Raw genomic sequence first — 24838 nt, forward strand, 5'->3', positions numbered from 1 at the left:
ATGAAGGCTACACATACCTAAGCAAATACACACAAAAAAGTAACATTTATAAAACCACAGAATAGTGCAATGGATGGTCACTTTAGGATAGTTATTTTACTCCAAACTGATTCTGAGTCTGCTCTGGTTATTACAGTAAGCACTGTTAAAATATGCAAGGATTTGTACTTTGTTAATGGTTCCCAGTAGGATTTTTCCAGAGAGTGAGGCAACATTGTGAAGACCTTTATTTTCAATTTAAAAGCCAAACTGTTTGGCTTCAACACTTCATATATTAGTAGTTTTTTTTTCTTAAAGCTCCAACTTGGGCTCCCAGAGATGATTTAAGAAACTCATCTGCCCTTTAAAAATAAAGGAATTTTCTGACCCTTGCAGTTGGATATAAACATGAACAATCCAGAAGACATATTGAAGGAAGAAACACCAGCTGTGGAAAGGAAAGCAGGCTTATCTAAAGAATCATAAAGAGAAAAGAAGCCAAAAAAATCCTTTTGATTTCCTGATGGGAAAGAGTCATATACATTAACAATTGGACTTCATGAAGCATGAAGCTGTTCACCTTTGACACCAACAAAAGGAGCTAATAATCTCTAATACATAAAAACAAATTGTCCCAATCTTCAAAGTTAACAGCTACACTGTGAATGCCCAACTTTCTGAATATTGTTTTCTTGGACTTGATCAATTCTTACTAACTAGATTGCTGATAATATACTGGGTTACATAACATCTATTATAAATAACCTTAAAATATTTACTAGCATTTTAAAATTTTTACTAACATTTTGCTAAAAATGATATGCTGGATGTATCAAAATGATGCAGGATACTAGTGTAATAATTTTGAGCAACTACATAAACACAAATACGTACCACACTGACTGTTGTTAATAATCAGCTTTAACAACTACGCAACAATTCACATGAAAACTTAAATAAGTAAACATATCTATCCATATATATCCATATATGGAATTGCATGACAAGGAATGGAATAATAACTAGAACAAACTCTATCTCTAAGCATATATACAAAAGCCAGTTTTGAAAGTGAGGCCAAAACTGACTATTAACATTAATGGCATCATTCATATGCTGGGACACAAGGTAAAACTGGCATTGACTCTCATCATGCTGTTTTAATTTTGTGCAGTTAAGCAAAACAGTGACAGATCAAGTACAGCTGCTGTACATAAGATAAGCTGCTGTATATTAGATAAGGATATACCTTATATATATATATAAGGGCTTTCAAGAAACTAAAGGGAGTATACGTACATTTGAAACACCTCTCTTTCTTATAATTCCATTATGAAACTCAGTGAACAGTTTGGCAGAATTCCGTATATAGCACCCTATTTTCACTCTAACACAAATAACTATTTCTTTGCTATACAGACAGAATAAAACATTAAATTGCTATATTAACAACTAAATTTTATCTGAAGTTGCTATCTAGCTTAATTAGCTTAAGTTTTATATAAGCCTTTAGGCCAGAGATGAAAATAGCTTTTATATTCAAAGCTAAAAAATAAATTGAATTGCATATATGAAGATACTTGACTCTGGTACTAATTATATGGCCTGAATAAAGCCTCTCTTCAAAGCTAACAATTGAGCAAGTATTGAAAATACAGTCAATCCAGTAAGTCCCATACTGTAGGTGGTAATTAATCTGAGGTCTTGGGCTACATTCTGTGCCCCCACACTGTGATCGAGTCCTGCCTCCACTCAATGCCCTCAGATTTTCTTGCTGACATACTTTCCTTGAGAAAGAAAGCCAACCACTTCCTTGGTACATTATGCATATGGGCAGTTGCACAGCAGCCATGCTTTAAAAAAAAAAAAAAAAAAGTCTTCTCCACGAGTAAAACACACAGTCCTGCTTGGGAAATACAAGTATTGCATTAAGCACTGGGGACGTTCAAGAGTGCTAGAAGGGAATTCAGAACTTCTTCCTTCATGTAGGTAAGAGTTTAAACAAGCTAAGAGGTACCACATGAGTGAAGTATACCTAACAACTTCACATGAGTGAAGTATACCTAACAACTTCCCAAACACAGATATTTAACTATAGTTTAGAACCCTGTGATTCAGAGTCTGACCCCTCCTCCTGCAGTTAGCTGTATGCCTGGGAACAGGTAAGTAGTTAACATGCTTGAACAGGCAGTAAGAGGAAATTAAAATTTTTGTTACTTGCTGAATACAACAATTGTGGTATTTGCTTAAGAAGTGAAAAACATGGGCTCCTACTGCTCTCTGAAGAGATTTTTCAAGGATTTTTTCAAGGATTTTTCACATCCTTGAAAACTCCTATAATGATTTTAAACACTCTTAAGAAGACAGGAGGGACTTTATACTCAATTGCAAGCAATGCTGTGGTGCCAATATGTAGGAACTGATCTCCAGGTCTCAAAATATTCAAAGCAAAGCTTAAACAGACAGCATCTCAATTATCTCTGTAACTCTCTACTACAGGAAGCTTAGAAGCACACACACCCCTTAGATCGGCTTCGTACAGTGAGGCAATCAGATTCTGTACTCAAAAGCGAATAGTTGTAACATAGAATCACAGAATCATTAAGGTTGGAAAAGACTCTCAAATCATCAAGTCCAACCATCAGCCCATACCCATCTTGCCCACTAACCATTTTCTTCAGTGCATCTACACATTTCTTGTACATCTCCAGGGACAGAGACTCCACCTCTTCCCTGGTGGCCTCATGATTTTCAGCAAATTGTAAGAGCTTAGTGATGTGCATCTGCAAATGTGCTGTGCCAGTCTGCTCTTTACACGTTTTGAAATGGTCACTGAAGCAAATGAGCAATAGTAAAAATGAAGACTGAGAGCAGTACGTTTCATTCAAAATTTAACATTTAAAAAACATCTCCCAGCATTTATCCGAACTCTGCAATTTCCATGCTTTTCGCTGTAATTACAAGTGCTAAAACTTCTTCAAAAACTACAATTTTTATTAGTAACAACAAAACAAATTCTGGGCCCAAGACAGCAATGTTGTCACCTCTATTACTGTATGCAAGATAATTGAGTTATATTTATAAAATTGGAAGTTATTCTGGTGAATACACATATTCTCCTTTTATTGAATATTACTGCAAACATCTCAACTTTTCAAGCATTTCACTCTTAGTTCCAATCTCTCCCAGTCATCAGCTGTGGTTGTCTCAACACCTTATTTAAGCATTTACAGTTTCATAACCACAGCTATAGCTCCCTCAGCCATCCAGTCAGCAAAACTGTCATCAGCACAGAGCCACATTTCATATGCTTAATGGACATTTTCACTCACATTGAATCTGTCATTGTCCAAAGCTATTTCCCTCCACTGTCATACCCAGCTCACAGAATGCTCTTGGGGCTAGTTTGCTGTTTCATACCTTGATGTCTCATTCCGCAGAGGCAAGATGCCTCCTCATCCACAAATGCAATGATGAATCTGTAAGTGCCGACTGCACAAATCAGTAAATAAGGGACTCCAAAATAAGATTTCCTGCATATATTTATCCTTGAAGCTCCACAACTAAACTGCAATGGCTGAATAAGTAAACAGCAACATTTTCCTTAGGTTTTGTTAGGATTTAGCGTAGAAATCCAACGACTTCCCACATTCTTAACATAGGTCAGCTTGTAAGAAACAACATAGCATTTTCATGCATTTTCATTGCATTGTCTTCTAAAAGAATGTAATTCCAATACAAAATTGGAAGTTTTCACAGCACTTTTATATGCAATATACAGGACTGCCATACAAAATAAATAAAAAAAAATATTAAAACACCCTTTCCATGCTACTTTAAAATAATAAAGAACAATCAACTTCAACCTCAAACGCGGTATCAAAAGTCTAATGAAAACAACTGCCACTACAGGTAGGTGACATAATCATGTATTAGGAAGAGCTGAGAGAATTAATAAGGATTGCCTACTTTCCTCTAAGCCTAGGAAAACTGAAAAATAATGTTAGTTTTAAGTGTATGTGAGAATTGGAAGTACCTAAAAAAGCTTCTTTCCCAACTATTCACATAAAGTAATTTCTTTTTCAACAATAACATAAAAAGGAATCAATATTAGCGTAAAATTAGAAAGTAGCTCCGTTGGTTTGTATTGGTTTACTACTGTTTAAATCAAACTGCAGCAACTCATATGCTTCAAAATCTGCCCCAGCAAAAATAGCACAGACCTCTTTCAAAGGTACAGTCAGAAAGCATCTAAATTGCAGAAGTGTCTAGGACTTTCATCCAGCACAGCACAGCAATGTAATCGACAGTACTGTTGAGCATGCTACAGTTGCTGAAAAAAAATGTAAATCTAAGTAAGATTCAGGAATGCTGCATTGTGTCAGACAAATTTCACTTGTGTCAATGGTGATGTATCATTGCAGGCAGCGAAGATTTCTACATTTTTCAAGACACACAACCACTCAGTTTCAACATAATTCAGTGATATGCTGACCTGAAAATTGTCTTTGGACACACTACAGATTGGAAAAATGATTACACTATGTTCCAACAGTAGCGCTGAATTGCAGAGAGAGTCCAACCCACCATTCCCCAACAGAACTTTTCCACACAAATGATTTTTTCTAAGCATTCAGAAGACTAGAAACAAAATGGAATTGAGCAGTATGAATTACATGTCTTATACAAAACTCCTACAAAAGAAGTCCATCATGCCTTGGCTTTGTGCTTTTGCATGGCTGGGTTTTTGTTTTTCTTTAAGTTTGCCTCTTCTTTATAGGTGAACTATTTACTAACTAGTTACACAGACAAGCACGGAGGCTTTGTGATAAATAATTGTCTCACTGTTCATTTTCTTACTGCATGCAAAACTCCCTCTGCATGCACAGGTCCAAAAAACAGATTTTCAAAGAAGTAATAGCAAACAGTCAAATCTGGCTTCCAAATTTCCTTTCCTGAGATACTGGACAAGTATTACACTGAAAAACTACACCTAGTAATGACCTGGGGCCCAAATGTCTGTTCCCTCCCTAGCTCCTGTATTCAGCTTTTGGCAATTTCTACAAACTGCTAACCTGATGTGTTTTCTGTCTGTTTGGTGGATTCTTAATCAGGATCCATAAGAATACAAGTTGTCACATTTCAACTATTTTGAAACAAGGTATGATTTCCTAAGCAGAAGACACAAGTATTACTACATAAGGCAACGTGGTACAAAAAACAGATTGCCCAGACTCTTCTGCCAAACTATAATCTTTTCATTCATTAAGGAGGGTGTTTACACCACTTATTTTTAGGAGCCTTCTAATAAGGAATTACAAGCTTTTTAAAATAAGGAATTCTTACCAAAGAATGCTATCAAGAATAAAAGTTCACATGGGGAAACTACATAAATTCACAGAAGAATCCATCAAAGGTTGGTTAATCACATAAATCAGGTATCATATCTGGTTCAGTCACACTCCAAACTGAAAATACACCTGGGAGAGCGTCAGAGCAAGGGTGAGTGCTGCTTCCTCTTGTTCTCATTCTTTTCTAGTTATCTATTTATGGTACTTTTGTCCACAGGAGTCTGTGTCACACAGACATGATGAAGATGCTCTGAGGTACAGACATTTATGGCTGACCTAGTCACCACAGTACAGAATATACTCAAAAGTGAAAGAAAAGGGCATGATTCACCTCAACTCCACTTAAAAGGCCACGAGCTGTGCCTGTTTGCCTCCACTGACTACAAAGGGGGATCATGGTGACTGGCTGAGATACACGTCTGCATATATTCAAAGGAAATTCATTCTGACAGCATTCATTACAGGGAACAATAAACAGAGCTTAGAAAGAGACTTCAGAAACTGGCTTTAGCTTTCCCTTTTTCTAAGCAACTGAAAAAGACAACTTCTCTGAAACGCTAGAGTGTAACAGTGCTTGCAAGTATCCAACATAAACAGCTTTCTCAATCCAAGGAAAGTTGTTGTGCATCCTTCTTGGTAGTAGGGGCAGCTTGAAGGGTAACCTGTTCCTACAGGATGATCCTTTACCTCAGTCCTCCCAATGTCATTTTCTCAGCTATACTGTTACACTGCAATTACAAGTTTCCTACAAAGATTTAATGATAAATTTGATGAATTCTGTGATCTGTACTAAGAATAACTTTTTGTAGTTTTTTTGTTTGTTTGTTTTTTAAATACTAAAAAGAGTTTCTCATTCCCATTTACCAGGAAAATGCTGGAAATTTATAACAAGCCATTTAACAGAGAAATGGAGAAGGAGAAAACAGGAGCAGGAAGCTGAGGCTGCTAAAGTCAATGTTGCCTGCAAAGAAAATATCAGAGAACAACCTCTATGAATCACAGAATCATACAACAGCTTGGGTTGGAAGGGACCTCAAGGATCATCAAGCTCCAACCCATCTGCCACCAACACACAGGACCACCAATCTCCAGATCTGACACTAGACCCGGTTGCCCAGAGCCTCATCCAACCTGTCTGGCACACCTTCAAGGAAATTATGACATGTCTAAAGGTAGGTGAGATGAATTCAATGTCTTACAACAATTACTTACTTACATATACAGCACAAAGTAAATCACTGGCAATTTCATCATATCTGTAACAATCAGAATCAAAAAACAGTAGAAAATGGTAACTATCTTACAATTCCACAATTACTTTGAGGATAGATACATCACCTTCCTACTACAACCATGTATCTAAGGCCTCAGAAATATCTTCCAGAGCTTACCAAGTCAGCTGGATAGATGTCCTGTCTCAGCTCTTCCTAGCTACCAATCTCTGAAAGAGATATTATCAGGCCTCTGTTTAATCTAAATCAGCACATGCTGCAAGCAATGGGCAAGGACACCATTGTGTATGCCAGCAGATCTGAAAGTGCAAGAATGACATCCTCGCTGAAGAGAAAGTGGGTTACATTTAAATGTAAAGAGATTAAAAGAAGATACAACCACAGCAACATAAATTGTCTTATTTCAAATTTAGTGGATCCACAAGAGGCTTGCAGGACTGTTTATACTACAGAGCAGAGCAGGCTATGCAAGGGCTCAGAACAAGCTCTGAGGAGGCTGATGAATCTACCTAAGGAAATGTTGGACCATGACAAGAAATTACCATTAGCACAGCTTCACTATTAGTTATTTGCATCTAGACCGACCAACATAACTAATTTGTTCTCATATAGTTCAAATAACCTTGAAAAAAACCCCATTCCATACTAATTTATGAGTGGCATGTTCATTCGTCTACCATGAAACAGGTGTCCTCATATAGACTTTGTCACTGCAGCCTACAGAATGGAAAAGCAGTAGATTTAAGCAGAGCAGTGTCTAAAGTTATGGTACACACACCATTTCAGCACTGCTCACGCATAATGACTGCCTCTTGGTTAACTATTTATACAATTCTTACTGAAGTGCACCTATGGGAAGTACTGATAAAGCAAAGTTTACTTAAGGAGTCTCTGTAGAGATGTCTGAAATCTTCCCGAAGGAGCTTATGTTCAGGAACATGCTATGACTTAATGGCAGGAGGCTTTCTCTGGGGAATCTGAAGAGAGTGGTCTCTCTAGGCTAAAAACTGTCATTAAAGAAGACCTGACCCTAATCACAGTAATAATAATGGCAGTGGTATCTATATCAAATATCTATGTGTGATTTACGCTGTTTTTCTAGAAATAACTATGTGCTTTGTGCTCTTTGCATGACTCTAGGTTAGTGTAGTACCCTAATTCTACAGAAGGATGAATATTCGTAATACTTTTCTAATACTTTAACAGTCACTTAAGCCTTTAGCAGAACCTACATAGTTACCTTCACTCCTACCATCACTTTACTATTGAATCAGGTTAATTTTACAGTGGTAGAATTCCATGGAATTCCATGGAAACAATTCTAGTTTACCACAGCATACATAAAGGTAGTAAAGGGACTGTGAAGGTGATGAAGCACAGGAACAGGTTGCCCAAAGAGGTTGTCGATACACCCACCCTAGAGGAGTTCAAGGCCAGGCTGGACGTGGCTTTGAGCAACCTGGTCTAGTGAGAGGTGTCCATGCCTACAGAAAGGGTGTTGGAACTACACCATCTTAAAGGTCCCTTCTAACCCAAACCATTCTATGATTCTATGACTCTAAATTAATTGAGTGACACATCTGATGACTAAAAATTCTTAGAATAGCACTGGTATGGCAGCCAATCTAATGTTTAGCCAGAAAGGAGGGAACTGGTAGATGTTTTGCAAAATGCAGCATGTTCTCCATCTTTTAACAAATCATGTGATCAGTATTCAGCCCAGCAAATTCTCCCAGTCTAAATCTGATCTCCAGTTTTACCTAATCAGCTGTTTCTCTTGCCCCTCCCTGTCACTTGAGGAAGACAGCATGAGATGAATCATGCTACTCTGGGGTTGTCTTTCTATCAGTTCCTGACACTTCAAGCTTGATGTTTAAGAAATCTTGAGCAAAGAAAGTTGAACCTTACCTTGAATGCACTTACAGAATGTATTACAGAGAAATGCAGACGTATATAGTAGCTTGAGATGTGACCTAAAAGTTGAAACACAAGGAGTATCGGGACAATTTGAATACAAGTTGGATCCAAAAAACAGCTATATCCATGTGTATTATCCATACAGCATGGCACTATTGTGTGTGGATGTACTGACATGCTTTAAAACATCCAATGACAGCATTCCTTTGGAAGTGTTGCTTTCAACTCATATAGTACAACAGCTGCTTTGTGGTCTTTTGAATGTCTGTATCTTTGTACTGGCAGGTCTACAATTGTTAGTGTCATCGTATTTATCTTCCTGTCAATTCAATAAAGAAGCTAAGTCATTGCAAACACATCGGTGGGCAGGCTCCATTTCTGCAGCTCTAGTCTTGGAAATTCAATAAAGGGCTGGAGGGGTCAGAATTAGAAAAGCTATTCCAGTAAAAAAAGAGAAAGAAAAAGAAGATCACATAAACTAAAGCTTTTCACAAATACATAATAATTAGGGCAAACAGGTCCATCCAAAGAATAAACAAAATATGTAAGAGAACATGCTGAAAGTATTATTTCAGAAACTCCTTTAGCCTATTGATTGGAGTAGAGGAAAAACAAAAAGGGGTATTACATCATGATTCAGAGAAGGCAATTTTTTTTTTTCTCTCAGAACAGCAGCTGCATGAAAAATACAGTTAAATTGTATTTTTTAAATTTAAAATTCTAGTAGTATACGTAATTCTTATTTCTTCTGTACACTTTCTTTCAAATGGAGCTCTCTGCCTTCAGCTGTGGTAAGGATAACACGTAAGGAATCTGTTCTGAAAGCAACTCATAGAAGAACAACCTCACTTCCCTCTCTTAGCAGTGCTGGATATTAATTACACATCAGGTGGAATCCAAATATGTGAATCTATTCAGACATCACATCACAATGTGAAAAAAAATTAAGTAGTTCAATCATTAATCCTAACATAGAAGATACTGTAAAATATGGTTTTCTATTTATAAAATACCAAAGAAAAAGAATATAAACAGGAGGTGAAATGACTGTTTATGAGGGTTTACAGTGATAGGACAAGAGGGAATGGTCTTAAACTGAGACAAAAGAGGGTTAGGTAGGATATTAGGAGGAAGTTTTTCACCCAGAGGGTGGTGACGCATGGGAACAGGTTGCCCAAGGAGGTTGTGGATGCTCCATCCCTGGAGGCATTCAAGGCCAGGCTGGATGTGGCTCTGGGCAGCCTGGTCTGGTGGATGGTGACCCTGCACATAGCAGGGGAATTGAAACCAGATGATCATTGTGGATCTTTTCAACCCAGGCCATTCTATGATTCTATGATAATCATGCAAAACAGGATAAATGACATAAAGATATTTGATATAGATACTATTGTCATTATTATTACTGTGATTAGGGTCAGGGCTTCTGTAATGACAGCTTTTAGCCTAGAGAGACTATTCTCTTCAGATTCCCCAGAGAAAGACTGTCTCCTCCTGCCACTAAGTCAGAGCATATTCCTAAACGTAAGCTCCTTTGGGGTGATTTCAGACATCTCTACAGAGACTCCATAAGTAAACTTTGCCTTATCAGTACATCCCACAGGTACCTACACTGTAGTAAGAATTGTATAAACATTTAACGAAGAGGCAATCTGTGTTTCTTGAAAGCAAGTAACATACATATAACTTGATGGAAAGGGATGTGTAGGAGTATAAAGCTGTCAACAACAGTACATTACAATAGGGAAAGTATGAGAATAATTCAGAAACAATAGTCCATGCACATGAGTTACATGATCACCGTCAACAGAATTATGATGCTGCTGCAGTAACTTTCTGCCCAAGTCTTATTTTATGGAATAAAAGGTACTTCACGGTATCTTTTCAAGCATTTTCACCACCAGAACCAGTCATGCCCACAATTAGCTGGAATGGTCTTAGGCAAGTTTGAAATGTTTTTCAAACTATTCACTAAAAACCATTTGTCTCTTCAAAGTAATTACCTCAGATTTATCAGCACCCACAGAAGCAAAAAATAACAATATTCAACACAAGAAAACATGTGCCTCTTACAAACTGAAATCTTTTTTCTTTTTTTTTTTGCTTATAAATTGAATGTGCTTTCACAATACATGAAACAAAAATGACAGAAACAAACCTCAAGGCAACAGAAAGGAACATGCTGAAGGCAAACATTTCCTCCATCAGTTTATTCTGTTGTATTTAGTGCTTGCATAAAAATCACTTTTTTCCCTGCTTTTCCAATGGGTTAGGATGGAGGAATACAGAGCACCAAGAAGATCTGATAGCATTCTACTGATCTACCTGAGGGTTGTGGTGGTGCCCAGTAACAGGACAAGAGGCAGTGGACCCAAATCGGAACACAGGAGGTGCCCTCTGAATATCAGAAAGGACTTTTTGACTGTGAGAGTGACTGAGCACCAGCATAGTTTGCCCAGAGAAGTTGTGGAGTCTCTCACTTTGGAGATCCTCAAAAGCCAGCTGGACATGGGCCTGGGAAATTTGTGTTGGGTGGCACTGCTTAAGGTGGATGGACCAGGTGACCTCCAGAAGTCCCTGCAAACCTCAGCTCTTCTGAGACTGTGTGGTTCAATGAATACTAGGGAGAAAGAACCTCAAACCATTACAATTACTGTTGAACTCAGTCCTTTCTATTTGCAGGCAACAAGAGAATATATGACTAAGCTGACATCACTCATACACTACAGGCCACAAAATCCTTTCCTGCCCCCTTAACAGACCTTGTGATTGAAGCCTAAATCACAAATACATTAATTTTTAAATACCTCCAAAATTTGAAACATAGAGATATGCTACAAGACAGATTCAAATCCTTAAGATACAATACTCAACACTTCTCATTTCTCAAAGGTCAGGTACTGTGGTAGTACTCAGAGTCCAATTAAACTGGTATTATACTGCATGAGGCACTTCGGAAGCACACAATAAATGACAGTCCCTATCCTTAACAGCTGACAATCTAAACACCATTTTCATTTCTTTTCATTTTCAAATCTTTCTACATGGTTTTCAAGTGACTTTAAAACATGACAAGCAGCTAATGCGACATCAAATCTATTTATGCACTAAACAAAGTTCAAAGTACCCTACACAATTATTTTCTTTTGCGCTGATAACTTATCAATGACATGATAGTATCAATAAAAAACTTACACTAAATTTCTTAATATGTAAAAAGAAATTCTAAATGGAAAACAAAACTAATCAATACATGCTGCTGTATGAAGCATGAAAAATCACAAGAGCCATATGCCAGCATGCTAATAATTGAAAAGCTGTAACCTAAACACAGATCCAGAATGAATTTTAAAAAGTTGAAAAATCTTCCTTCTAAAACACATTTATTACACTAACAGGTTGCATGTTAAAAGTGACCTGAGATGTTCATACATACATCAGTGAAGAGGTTAGTGTAATTCATTACTAATAAAATCATGGTTGATTACAAAATGTAACATGCTAACATATATACCCCTAAGAAGAAAAAGAAATCAACATTCTCTCATAAATTTGTTTCAGGCATTCATCACTACACCATAGACCTTTCTTCTGACTATCTACAATGTCCACAAGTAAGTTCTGATTACAGTCAAAGTCTACAATTCATCAGTGGCATCTCATGCCATTCAGACATCTGCTTTGGGCATTTTGAAGGCATCAGTGCCATATGTATGGACAATTAAATCTAGCCCTGTCTTTCTACTGGCTGTAATAGAAATTTAAATACTGATTGTGTGGAGTTAAGCAAGGAGATGATTGTCTCTGGCTGGAGGTGAAAGTAAATGGATGCATCAACAGAAACTACCAGACAGATAGGAGACATTACCCAACATTACAAGGAACAGGCAGTACCCTGACAGCCTCATACGTGACACCATGTAAAGCAGATATGATTTAGGCAATGGTATCAGAATTAGCAAATCTGGGACCAAATGAGTGAAATATAATTAGGCACACGTTGTTTATTTGGCATGGACATGATGGGGAAAAAAAAAAAAAGAAAGGAACATGCCTGACAGGGTATAAATGTGAAAAATGAAGAGTTCAAATTTACCAGTGAAGAATGTGATCCAATACCTCCAATATCTTGATTTACGGGAGAATTTACTGTATTGCATTTTATTTATTTTATTTTATTCGGGTAACAAAATAAGAAAACAAATAAATGATGTCTAAGCTATCAGCTCAACTTTATTTTAAAACAACCAATGTCCCACATCTGATTTCTGCAATATCTCATAGTCAAACATTCCACAAAATAAACTAATCAAGAGCATGCTAAAGTACTTTTTTTTTTTTTTGCTCTTTCACGATTCTTTTAAATTAATAGAAGTATAATCTTAAAACTTGATACAACTGCTTTTTAAAACAAGAATAAACCAGGATTCAGCTTTTTCTTTTTTTCTGAGAAAAGCAACTTTTTTGTCTTGCAGGCAGACTTACAATGCATTTCTCCCTTGATCTTCTCACAATCATGAAACTTTTAATTAAGTATGCAATTACAGTGTTGGGTCAATCCACGTTCAAAGAGTAAAAAAGGCTTAGTGACCTCCCCCAAAAGTGAATACTCCAGAATAAAATATATTCTGTAATTATGACTTTCAAAAACATATCCAATTCTAGAAGTAATATTATGGAAACAGTATCTCAGGAGAAGTGCATGAAAGAATCATATAAAATACTAAGGAATTTCACTTTTATACGTTCGTATTTAGCTTGGAGAAGAGAAGGTTCCAGGGAGACCTCACTTTGGCCTTCCAATACTTGGAAAAGAGTGATAGAACAAGGGGGAATAGTTTTAATCTAAGACAGGGGAGATTTAGGTTAGATATTAGGGGGAAGTTTTTCACACAGACGGTGGTGACACACTGGAACAGGTTGCCCAAGGAGGTTGTGGATGCCCCATCCCTGGAGGCATTCAAGGCCAGGCTGGATGTGGCTCTGGGCAGCCTGGTCTGGTGGATGGTGACCCTGCACGTAGCAGGGGAACTGAAACCAGGCGATCGTTGTGGATCTTTTTAACCCAGGCTATCCTGTGATAATATAATAATATGTCTCCATCATTCAAACTAACTTACTATGTCTTCCAAACAAAGACTATAAAGTAAATCCACAGAGCTTGACTTTAGGGCCAGTACTCCTCAACATTTTCATACATGCCTTGGATACACAACTCAAATGCATTTGGAGCATGTGGACAACACTCTCAGACATACAGATGAAATTTTGGATGGTCTTATGTTGTGATGATCCCGGAGTTGAACTCATTGATTCCTGTGAGTCCTTTTCTTCTAATATATTAAAATGTGATGTCAACCACCAAGGACAAACACTATACATCATATATACAAGCCTATGGACTATATCCTAGGAGTAAAGACCTCTCAAAAGATACTTAGGAGTTATGGCATAGAGAAGTCTGAACAAAAGCTTCTTAAAAAGACACAATGCTATGAAGACAAGAAACAATGTTCTCATTGACAGCAGAAACTCAGAAATAAACAATATTTTCATAAGGAAGTGATGCTACCTCTACATACCATGTGGGGAAGGCTCATCTACATCATGAAATTTTATTTCCTGTTCTTTTCTGTAGCTATCAAAAATGGGCAGTGAAAGAAAACGGAAATTAAATAAAAAAGTTATAACAATAATTTGGAGACTAACAATGAGAAAGATAAATAGACTTTCAGGACCAAAATGAAATGAGATCTTCCAAAACAGCCCGCTTTGAAAAGATTCTCTTCCCCACAAAAAAATTATGCTCAGAGCAAAGCTCATCCATGTCCATCAATAAAGCCTATCTTTAATTTCTGTCTGGGAAAGCAGCAGTATACCTTTCAGACAAAAACATTATTTAGTGCTCCACTGGATAACAGTAACTGTGCCTGTATTTTTAGCGTAACTGCCAGGGTCAAAGCTACTACTACTGCTTTCATACATATGCTGCATTACAGAGTGAGCCTACGCTGCAAACATAAACCACCCCTGTTTTAAATAAGGCTTCTGAAATCCTCATGTAAAATTTGACAGTGTTCCTGGCTGTTAAACTTTTCAGAATGAACTGATAATCCTAGCTCAGTAGTAGGTGTGCATTAATAGAGCACTTTCATTCTAAAGCGGAATGGATATCTTCTCAATAGAGATAATACGTAATGCGACTTCTTAGACTGCAAATTCTGCATCTTCTCATAATTGTAATGACAACTAGAAATCAGTTCTAAGAAAACATTTGATTACAAATTGCATAACAGCCAACTCCCAAATAAATGAAAAATTCTTAAAAAGCATATTATATCTAAGAGCCATATTACAAAGGCAAGAGATATCAGAGAAGTGAATAGACTGAACTGTCTGATTTTCTGTGCGTTTTGTTGTTATAAAACTTTTCAACCAAACCTTCTACCGTGATGTGCAGAGTAGAAATGTTCCAATGCCGGAGAAAAATATTCTATTTGAAATGGAAGTACATGCTTCCAAGTAGAGTATTGAAAACCACTTATTTTTTCCCAACTGAAGCATACAAATAATCTTCAGTAGCTGTGTTAGAAAATCCAGTGATATCAGCATTTGCAAAACCTCTGAGAACTTCTTAAAATTATGCCAGTGTTACATGTTACTTCAAATAAATGAAATCCAATAGGAAATAATTCCTACACACGTATGTTTGTGTGCTCTGAGCGCTAAACTTGCACTGTGGTAGAAGACTGCTATACATACTGCCCTCTGTGATGTCATATTCCCTGAAAGGAGCTCAGATGCAGAAAGGTATTACAGATACCAGCAACTTTTGTTGTCAGAAACACACAGAGAGAGAAAATTTTGGATGTCAGGGGAAAGTTCTTGACAGAGAGAGTGGTGAGCGATGGAACAGGCTGTCCAGAGAGATTGTGGATGCCCCATCCCTGGAGGCACTCAAGGCCAGGTTGGATGGGGCCCTGGGCAGCCTGGTCTAGTATTAAATGTGGAGGTTGGTGGCCCTGCCTGTGGCAGGGGGGGGTTGGAGCATGATGATTCTTGGGTCCCTTCCAACTCAAGCCATTCTATGACTCATGCTATGAAATGAGTCAGGCTTGCCACCTCTTTCATGCCTTCAAGAGACTTAGAAATTGTTTTATTTGTGATGAAAACAGCAATGCTATTGTCTGCAGGCTTCAAGACATTATCATTTGCAGCTCCAGAAGGATTTCACGTAAAATTTCAATCTCCATTACATATGAAAAATAAGAATGAGAAAGCTCTGTTAGATCTTATTAATCCACTCCTGATCGCCATAACATGCATCTCTGACAAATCAATGTACATGAAATAAACAACACGCTGCCACGCAAAACAGCACTGGATTCAGTTCAAGGACACACAATATAAACTATCAGTAACTTACAGTATTTCTTGTTTGCTTCAGCTGTTAACAGACCATGGTGTAAAAGTTCTTCATAACATCAATTTTTACTTGTTGATTAAATATACAGCGCATCTTAAATATGTCAAACTAAATGACTTCATAGTGAGTCTTTTGGAAGATTAGAAAGAACTAGGAGAACAGGACAGAACCTGTCCTAGTTCTGTGTAAGACAGAAGCTTCATAACTAAATAAAATATTCTGTCTGGGACCATACCAGCTAAAATTTTTTACAGATAAAAATAATTTAGTACTGCAAATTAATATCTGGGATCCCGTACAATAATCGCTAAAATTTCACTGAGATTTTTGGGTTTTGTGAAATCATGAAATCAACGGGTGATCTATTTAACAAAATACCATACTCACACAACATACAACATAATAGCATCCATCCTGAAGTATATTATTTATTTTAAGAAACAAAAAATAGCTTCATCATAAATTACTGCAGCCAACTGCAAAATTTCCAGACTTCTGTCGCCTACTCTTTTGAAACATCTGAAGCAGCTTTTGTGAATGAGAACTCAACTACGATGATCTCTGTCTCTAACCAATATTTCATATTCTCCAAGGAAGAGTAGTTTTCTTTCTGGAAGGCTGAATTGGATGAAATACGCTTTGAAGCCCTGCATAAAAGCTGAGCTCCTATAGCCTGACTCCTTCCTAAGCCTCTAAACTCCTCAGTATATCCATCTGACTGCTCCACAGCAGTTTTTACAGAAGTGAAGCTACTCAGTCTAGCTTCATCCAGGATGTATATCAACATCTTTTAATAATTTCAGACAAGTTATACCAATCCGCAGCATCTAGGAAGTTTATATACTACATCTCTCTCTCACCCAGTGGGTTTTAATGCTGACATTTCACATCTTCAAGGATTACCAAGGATTATAGAAGCTCCACTATACTTTCACGACTATTAAGTGACTCTGGTGATTTAAATGAAACTAAAGAAATAAGACAGAAAGCAGTAGTGACAAATGGACAAGGAACTGATTCTACAGTAAATGGAGAACCGTGGTAAACAACAAAAACCATAAAGGTTTTAAACAAAAGATAACAGAAGAAGAACAAAGAGAAAGAAGTGATTCAGGTCAGGTCATAAAGTAAAAACAAAGATCACCTCATCACTAGAATTGCACCTGGAAAACAGGAAAAGTTCTAAGTAAAGACCTTACCATATGAGATTCCACGTAAGGGATGGAATATCTCCCGTAAGAGAAAAGACTGAAAGAGCTGGGGCTGTTCAGCCTAGAGAAGGTTACAGGGAGACCTGATAGCGGACTTTCAGTATCTAAAGGGGGTTTGTAAGAAAGAAGGGGACGGGCTCAATAGAAACATCTGTTGTGACAGAATGAAGGGAAATGATTTCAAACTAAGAGGGGAGATTTAAACTAGATATAATGAGAAAGATGTTTTATGATAAGGCTGGTGAGACACTGGAACAGGCTGCTCAGAGAGGTGGTGGATGCCCCATCCCCTGGAGACATCCAAGGCCAGGTGGGACGGAGCTCTGAGCAACCCGATGGAGCTGTAGGTGCCCCTGTTCACAGCAGAGGAGTTGGGCTAGATGGTCTTTAAAGGTCCCTTCCAACTCAAATGATTCTCTGATATAACTCTTATCCTTCTTAAAGCTATCATGCTTAATCCACTGGAACAGGACTTGTAATAAGTCTAGTTCATTACAAACTAAACATACAAGTTAACTAATAAGTGCTAGAACAGAGGCATGCAGAGAAGCTTGTCTATGTTCTCACAGCACTTCACAGCGAAATCACCTGCAGACCACCATGCTTATAACCCTAAAGATTTATTCCAAGATGAAATCTTCCACGTTGAAACACATAAAACAGGTATTTTTTTTTTCCACTAGAAAGGAAAAAGGCGCAGTAAACTGAAAAGAAAAATAGCATCATTCAAGTGTCTATCCAACCTGAAACATCAAGTAGACATTTTATTATTTCATTGCCTAGGATTGCTTTGGCTTAAGTCTCTCAAAGGCATTTAGGCTCGTTGTGAGCCATTCCAATGCTGCGAAATTTCACACAGCAACTCAGCATTTTTATGAAAATCAAAATATAATAAAATAAGGGAAACTTAAGCAGAAACAAATGAGCACGGATTTAAATATTGCTAGAAGAGAACATAAATTTGTTAAATGCAGAAAAACAGCCTCACAAAATTTTACTTTCTTGGTTCACAGCTCTCCTTTCTGTGTGCATTCATACATGCTGATCTGGCAGACAAAAATCTATTTTTACTGCTTTTCATTTCTGTCTGTACCACAGTGCTAAGAGAGCAATGATAATGTAAACTGGATTAATTTTTGGCTGATTTGCATCACTGACAAATTACTAATCTAATTCTACCTGTAAAACATCTCAGAAAGAGCATACTGGTACATTACAAATGCTTTTTTTTTAACTACATGTTTAATATTTCTCTCATATATAGTGCTACAGTTGATTCTGTGCCTTACAGAAAAATCATTACTAGATTTCAAAACCACTCTAAAATACCATTCCAAAGCCAACAGCTGAAGGGGGAAAATACTTTTCAACTTTTAAGTATGAAGTCTGAAAATTTAACATTAGGAAACAAAAGTGCCATTGTTAATTATAACAATTTTACCATGAAATTCTTGCAGTAGTAACAGGAGTCCATTCCTTCCTTGAACATATGGCTCCCATATCAACATAAAGCCTGGGAAATTCATGATGCCATCACAACTAAAGTGATCCATCATCAATGTAAGTCAATGTATGTCACTCACTGTGACTTCTGCAGAGAGACTGTATGGATAATCATACAGTGATTTAAATCCAAAGTAATAAATTTGCCTTTCTAATGCTTTTATTGCCTATTAAATGTAAATTAATACCTTGGAAGTGAAAAATAGGTCATGTATTCCTCTGGCTGATTCCTGCATAAATATTATGGACTTGATTCAGTTGCTCATACCTATATGTATAGAGAGTATACTGAGGTGTGCTTGGGAGGCCCTCAAAAGAATAGCAGAGTCACAGAACCTGAGAAAGGTTTGCACCCTCCCTGAGTGGAAGCCAGATGTCAAATAGGGTAATTGAGGACATCCCGAATGGTACTAAATGCCTACATGGGACAATTTGAGTGGAACCTCTACACCAGTATTCAGTTCCAAACTGGGATGCCCTACACTATCTAGGTGTAGGATATCTTCAGATGTGACATATCTTCAGGTGACCAGATGCAAGTTGAGTTCCATTATTGTCAGTGGACTCAACAGAGCTCCATTTAATTCTAAGAACAACACCTACACCACGTTCCCTGAGTAGCTCCCCAGGACTCTAGATGAAAATTCCGCTAACTGCCAAACACAGACTTCCAGCACACACTGCAAACACCTGAGCACAGTTAGGATCCCAAGACAAATTCCACTCTACAGCTAGGTGGGATTATTACCAATATATGAACCTCCGTTTGGCTCACCTAACTGTAGGCAAATGAACTCGACTGCTTATTGCTATGACAGTAATTATTGTATGATCTTTTAGTCAAAGCAAAGAGAAAGATCCCTTCAGAGACTGATTCAGTTAAATGCCTAATTTTGGATAAGACTAACCAAAACTTTATATATGCACCAAAGCATGTAGTACATGTTCAGCCACTCTTAATAAATACTGTAGCTAAGTTATACAGCTAATGGCAGTACGAGCAGATGGCTGTATTTCCTTTTCCTGTCAACCTCCTGTTCATTTGTATTTTCTTACCTAGTGACTTACAAACATCAACATAGAGTCTTCTATCTTATTCATTCTCTTTGAACACTTATTACAGTGTTAATACAATCCTAACTCATTAACAAAAAAATAAAAAATGCATTGCATCTTGACAATTTGGTTTTGCACATAACCAGAAGCACTGCTTTTCAAATCTCAGTGCCAGATGAGTACTAAAGTTTGCATCAAAGTTTTCTTGCAAAGAGGTCCACAAATTCCTGTTTTAAGCAATGTATGAAAAATACCATGTTGAAAATATGAGTTATGAAACAAAAGAAAAGAATAACAAAGAAGGAGAATACTTTAATACTTCAAAAAATTCATCATCATCAAAATAAATAATAACAATAGTGTTCAAGGAGTAGAGGAAGACTTGCAAGAAAAACTGCATGTTTGCCATTTTTGGAGCTTGCTGAACTGCAAAAGACACTGAAACACTAGGACAAGACAGCCAGCTTACTAGTAGGAAGATTCAAATAACATACCTTGTTCCAGTCTGAAGCATAAGGAACGTTTTGCAGCCTCTATCTCAGGACTTGGATGATCCAGAAGACGTCTGCACCACTGCAGGGGACTCACTGATTTCTCTTGAAGAGTGACAGTCTTGTTAGGCAAGACATACAACCTTAACCAAAATAAACACAAATATCAGCAAGAAATGCAATACTTAAGATTTTACATTTCTATTCTCAGTTTCCTGCCCCTTTGTAATTTTTAACAGTGCAAAGTTGCAACGTAATTCTAATAACAAGAGATATTCTGGAAATTAGTTTAAACTAATTTTCTTCCCTCCTCAGCAAGCCAGGTGCCAAATTACAGACTTTACAGGTCTAGAACTGCCAGTCTAAGTTCAATGAGACCTCTCATTAAAATCCTGCATCTCATTATTAAGATTGTCAGAATTTCAGAAAGGTTCAAAGTTCAAATGCATTAGCTGCTGCACACATCTGTAAAGATGTACACACAACAAAGAAGCTACTGGTTTTCCCTTTTCTATTTATCTTCACTGGGGATTAGATAATTTCAATATTCGATTTTGCGTTTAAATTACAATTTCACTGTCATGCTTTGCATTTTGACCTATAATTTAATCAACTTGTCAGAACGCTGATGATAATGCAAGTTGTACAAAGGGCCTTCTCCTAGATGAAGCAAATGCTGTACAGCAGTCAGACTTCTAAAGATTAGAAAACATTTATAGAGATGTTTTCCATGTTGTTTTCCACCAGGAAAAAAAGCAAAAAGAACTAGCATATATGCATTACTCTCATGCGCTATTCTCATACTACAGAAGGCAACTAATCAGATGGCCAAGCACATTAGGAAGCCAGGTATCAAGAGTGGATTTCATGGGTAAATTCTTGAAGCTGGGATTTGTGCTGCTGCTGCCACCCTTGCAGATTAGCTCACCAGGGCAGGCATCAGCTCACCTGGGTGAACACAAATCTTCCCAGGAAATGAACTATTATTAGCTGCCCAAGATCGCTCTCAGCTTATCAGCCTCACCACTTCTGATCAATGGGGATGCAGACAGTCTTAGATATTCTGCATCAGCAAAATGCTCCACAGACTGCAAAAGGATTTAGTATCCAAATAGGAGGTACAAAAGGAAAGACAACAACAACAAAAGGATTGAGCTCATCAGGTAGATCTCTTTCAGCTTTTTAACTGTTCAGAGTTTTGGTTCACCAGCTACCCAAGCCAGAGTGTAACTCTTCTCCCATCTCTGCCCTGTATCTTTTCCTGTGAGGTAGGTAAATCAGTGCTCCCTGCCCAGCTCACAGCGAATCAGTACCCTCACCTCAACTGGTATCTCTCCTGGCAGTCTCAGAGGAGTTCAACTATTGAATTGCTCTAAGGAGAAGACTAATTTCCCCTTGCTTCCTCCAGTGCTTGGCTACATATTTTAAAAATGATCCTGTGGGAAAAAAAAAAAAAAAAAGGGAAAAGGAAAAAACAGAAAGGCTTTGAGCTCTCCTGTTAACTTGCAGAAGTGTTTCAAAAGTTAGACATCCAACTGATGAATTCTCAGTGATGAGACACTTAAAGAGCTGACAAAAAGATTTGACTTGGCTGCAATGATGCTAATCCTGTTTTTTTTGTTGTTGTTGTTGTTTTTTGTTTGTTTTACTGTAGTTAAAAAAAAAAAAAAAAAAGCTAAGGTCTAAAATTAGTAACCAACAACCAGGGCACACAATGGTCTTTGGCCTCCTAGATACCAGACTGCTTTAAAGACTTGCATGACAAAAAGCCCCAGGTAGCTGACATCACACAGCTGACCATTAATGGAAAAGGATGGAAATTCAGCCTTGAATGAAAAATGTGCAACAGGTAAAGCAGCTGCTGGCAGAATAAATAAGTTGCCAAATTCTTCTTGTAGAGACATGGCTGTGTGACAAGTAGGCAAGTTTCTATCCTAATAAAGCACTTAGGAATGCTTCCTGGGGGCACATCAAAAAGGACGCTGATCAAGATCATCACTCTGTTGAGGCACACAAAATAATGCTGACTTTGCAGTGCTTTGTGAAACATAAACAAAAAGGAATGATGTTTTGTTGAGGAGGACTGGGGCACACAAATCCTCAGTGGAAAGGAAAGTTGCATCATTGTTGCTCCTCTGTCACTCCTCTGAACACTGGCTTGTAGGACTGAAGTAAAATCAGGACCTATAGCCCCAGAGGAACATTGCACAGACCAACAGTGCATACAGTGAAACCACACTAGCAACATGTCCATACAATTTTTGGACAATTCTCATCTGGAAGAAGCAATTATCAAAAACTGAAGCATGGATAACCTTGTAGCGTGAACTAGATACAACCAACATTCAAGAAATATTTATGTTATTCAGATTAATTTTAAAATATTTTTTCTGCTACCAAAATAATGATGTTTAAGTGCTTCTCAGCTGCACTACGTTGTATTCTCAGCTCATCTAACCTTCCTATTAAAAAACTGCAATCATTAGAAAAATGATGTTGAAGTTTCAACACATTCTTAAGACAGATACGTGAATACAGATAATGCAGATCATACTACTGAGACTGTGTGTTGTGTATGAACACAACTGAGCATCAATTATCCCCAATACAGTTATGCAGCATCATCTCCATAGTATTTCTGCAGTGTCTGGATAGTTCCTGAGATGTCTGCATGCTTTGCTGGGGCAAGTTGGAAGCACCAGACGTTATTTATTTACCCCTTCCAAGAAGCCCCTACTTTTTGTTTTCAAGGAATCCTCCTTCTAGGTCAATTTTCTGTTAGGCTTTATTAATTTGCTGTTTGTTGCTGCCTTACCTGACGCACCAGCACACCGCCATGTGTCCTGATGCTACATGAAGATACACAAACAACCCTTTAGGTCTATGTATAAAAGACAAAAGCCCTCCCAAATCCCTTAGGATCTGCTACAATTGGACTGAGATTTTAGGATGGCGAGCGAGGCGGCGCTGCCCTGATAAAGGATTTCCCGAATCCCTTAATATTTTTAATTCCTTATGTAAAGCGGAGGCTGGAACTAGGCTGACACCTCAAATCGGGGGAGGCAAGCATCCGCGGAAGGGAGAACGCAGAAGGGGCACACGCAGGGAGGGGAGCCGAGGGATCAAGCACTGGGGGTCCTCACCGCGCCATATTAAAATAAAGGAAAAATAAAAGAAAACGCAGTATAAAAAAGGCAGATGTAAGTTTAAGCAGCACGAGATCAAGTGGATTTGGGGGCTAATGCTAATAACGCCTTGAGCCAGCAGCCGGGAAGCTCGGCAGCCCCGCAAGGGGCCCGGGGACGGCCGCGGGGGCGATCCGCATGTACCATGTATCCTCGTCCTGGCCGCAGCATCCGTCCTCCAGCTCCAGCACCGCCACCTCGTCCAGCACCGTGGCAACCCCCGCACCGCCGGCCTCCTGCCCGCCGCCAGCCGCCTTGAAGTAGGCGAGGGGCTCCTGCAGGCCGGGCGCGGCGCCGGGCAGCGGGCCGGGCACGCACGGCGCGGCCGGGGTCGGAGCCGGAGCCGGAGCCGGCCCAGGGGGGCTGGCGGGGCGCAGCGCGGCGGGGGCCGGCAGCGGGGCCAGCAGCAGGTGCGGGCTGGGCGGGCGGGCGGCGGCGGCACGGCTGCGGAGCTGTTCGTTTTGCTTCTCCAGCTTGCGCACCAGCTCCTGCAGCTTCTTCACCTCCAGCTCGGCGCTCACGGCCGCGCCGGCGCCGCTCCCCTTCACCTCCGCCATCATCGCCGGTTTCAGCAAGGCGGCCTCCATCCTGCCGGCCCTTCGCCGCGCCGCCGCAGGGCAGCGCCCGGGCCCGCGGGCGCTGGGGAGGGAGCGCCGGGAACGAGAGTCGGGACCCTGCGCTGCGCTCCGCCGCCCGCTCCGCTCCGCCGCTGCTGCGCCTGCCGACAGCGGCGGGCAAGGCGCGGGCGGGCCCGGTTCCCTCCCACTCGGCAGCCGGAGCGGGGAGGGAACAAAGCCGGGGCCGCCGCCTGGCCTCTCGGCTCGGGGCCGCGCCGGGACGCCGAATGATGTGAGCCCGTAGGTGTCGAGGCGGTAATTATGCAGATTGCGGTGTGATTGGAAACGAGAGGCGCAGCGGGAGGCTCTGTCGTCGGGCCCGAAAGGAACGGATGCAGGCAGACGTTTGTGGCTACCAGACTTGCTGATGTTTCGGGTCTTCTGATTCACAGCAGCGTGTTTTCAGAACAAGTGTCGTGACAAGAGCTGAGGGAGCTGGGACTATTTACTTATTGAAGGAGGCTCAAGGGAGACCGCATCTCTCTCTGCAACTGCCTCGAGGAGGTGGGGGGTCTCTTCTCCAAAGCTGCAGGCAATGGGACAAGAAGAAACGGCCTCAGGTTGCTCCAGAGGAGCAACTGCTCCAGAGGAGCAACTAGGCTGGATATTACAAAAAGGGGCTGTGAAGCATTGGGACAGGCTGCCCAGGGAAGTAGTTGGGTCCCCATCCCTGGAAGTATTTAGAAGACATGTAGGTGTGGTGCTTAAGGGTGTGGTTGAGCAGCAGATGTGGCAGTGCTGGGTTAACGGCTGGAGTTGATAACCTTAGAAGTCTTTTCCATCGCAAATAATTCTATGGTTCTATGATTTTTTTTTTAAGATGTGTTGGTGATGAAGGGAGACAGAACCACAAACAGTAGAAAACCACAC

General features: G+C 39.3%; 1 protein-coding gene across 2 annotated transcripts in view; it reads right to left on the bottom strand.

The window, feature by feature from the left end:
- SLAIN1 (SLAIN motif family member 1) overlaps positions 1-24144 on the bottom strand; it is a 56346-nt gene extending 32202 nt beyond the window's left edge. The window contains exons 1-3 of one of the 2 annotated variants that reach the window (XM_048946249.1): positions 23496-23575; positions 21486-21602; positions 20170-20309 (exon numbers count right to left, since the gene is read on the bottom strand). Coding sequence is in view for 1 of the 2 variants with exons in the window: in XM_048946241.1 (XP_048802198.1) it covers positions 20170-20309; positions 23496-23938 (583 nt within the window). In the remaining variant the exon portion in view is untranslated. Of the gene's footprint in view, positions 1-20169; positions 20310-21485; positions 21603-23495 lie in introns of both variants that reach the window. The other variant, XM_048946241.1, reaches the window with a different exon arrangement.
- Between the last annotated feature and the right edge of the window lie 694 nt (positions 24145-24838).

The sequence above is a fragment of the Lagopus muta genome, chromosome 1, assembly GCF_023343835.1.
Source record: "Lagopus muta isolate bLagMut1 chromosome 1, bLagMut1 primary, whole genome shotgun sequence".
NCBI lineage: Eukaryota > Metazoa > Chordata > Aves > Galliformes > Phasianidae > Lagopus > Lagopus muta.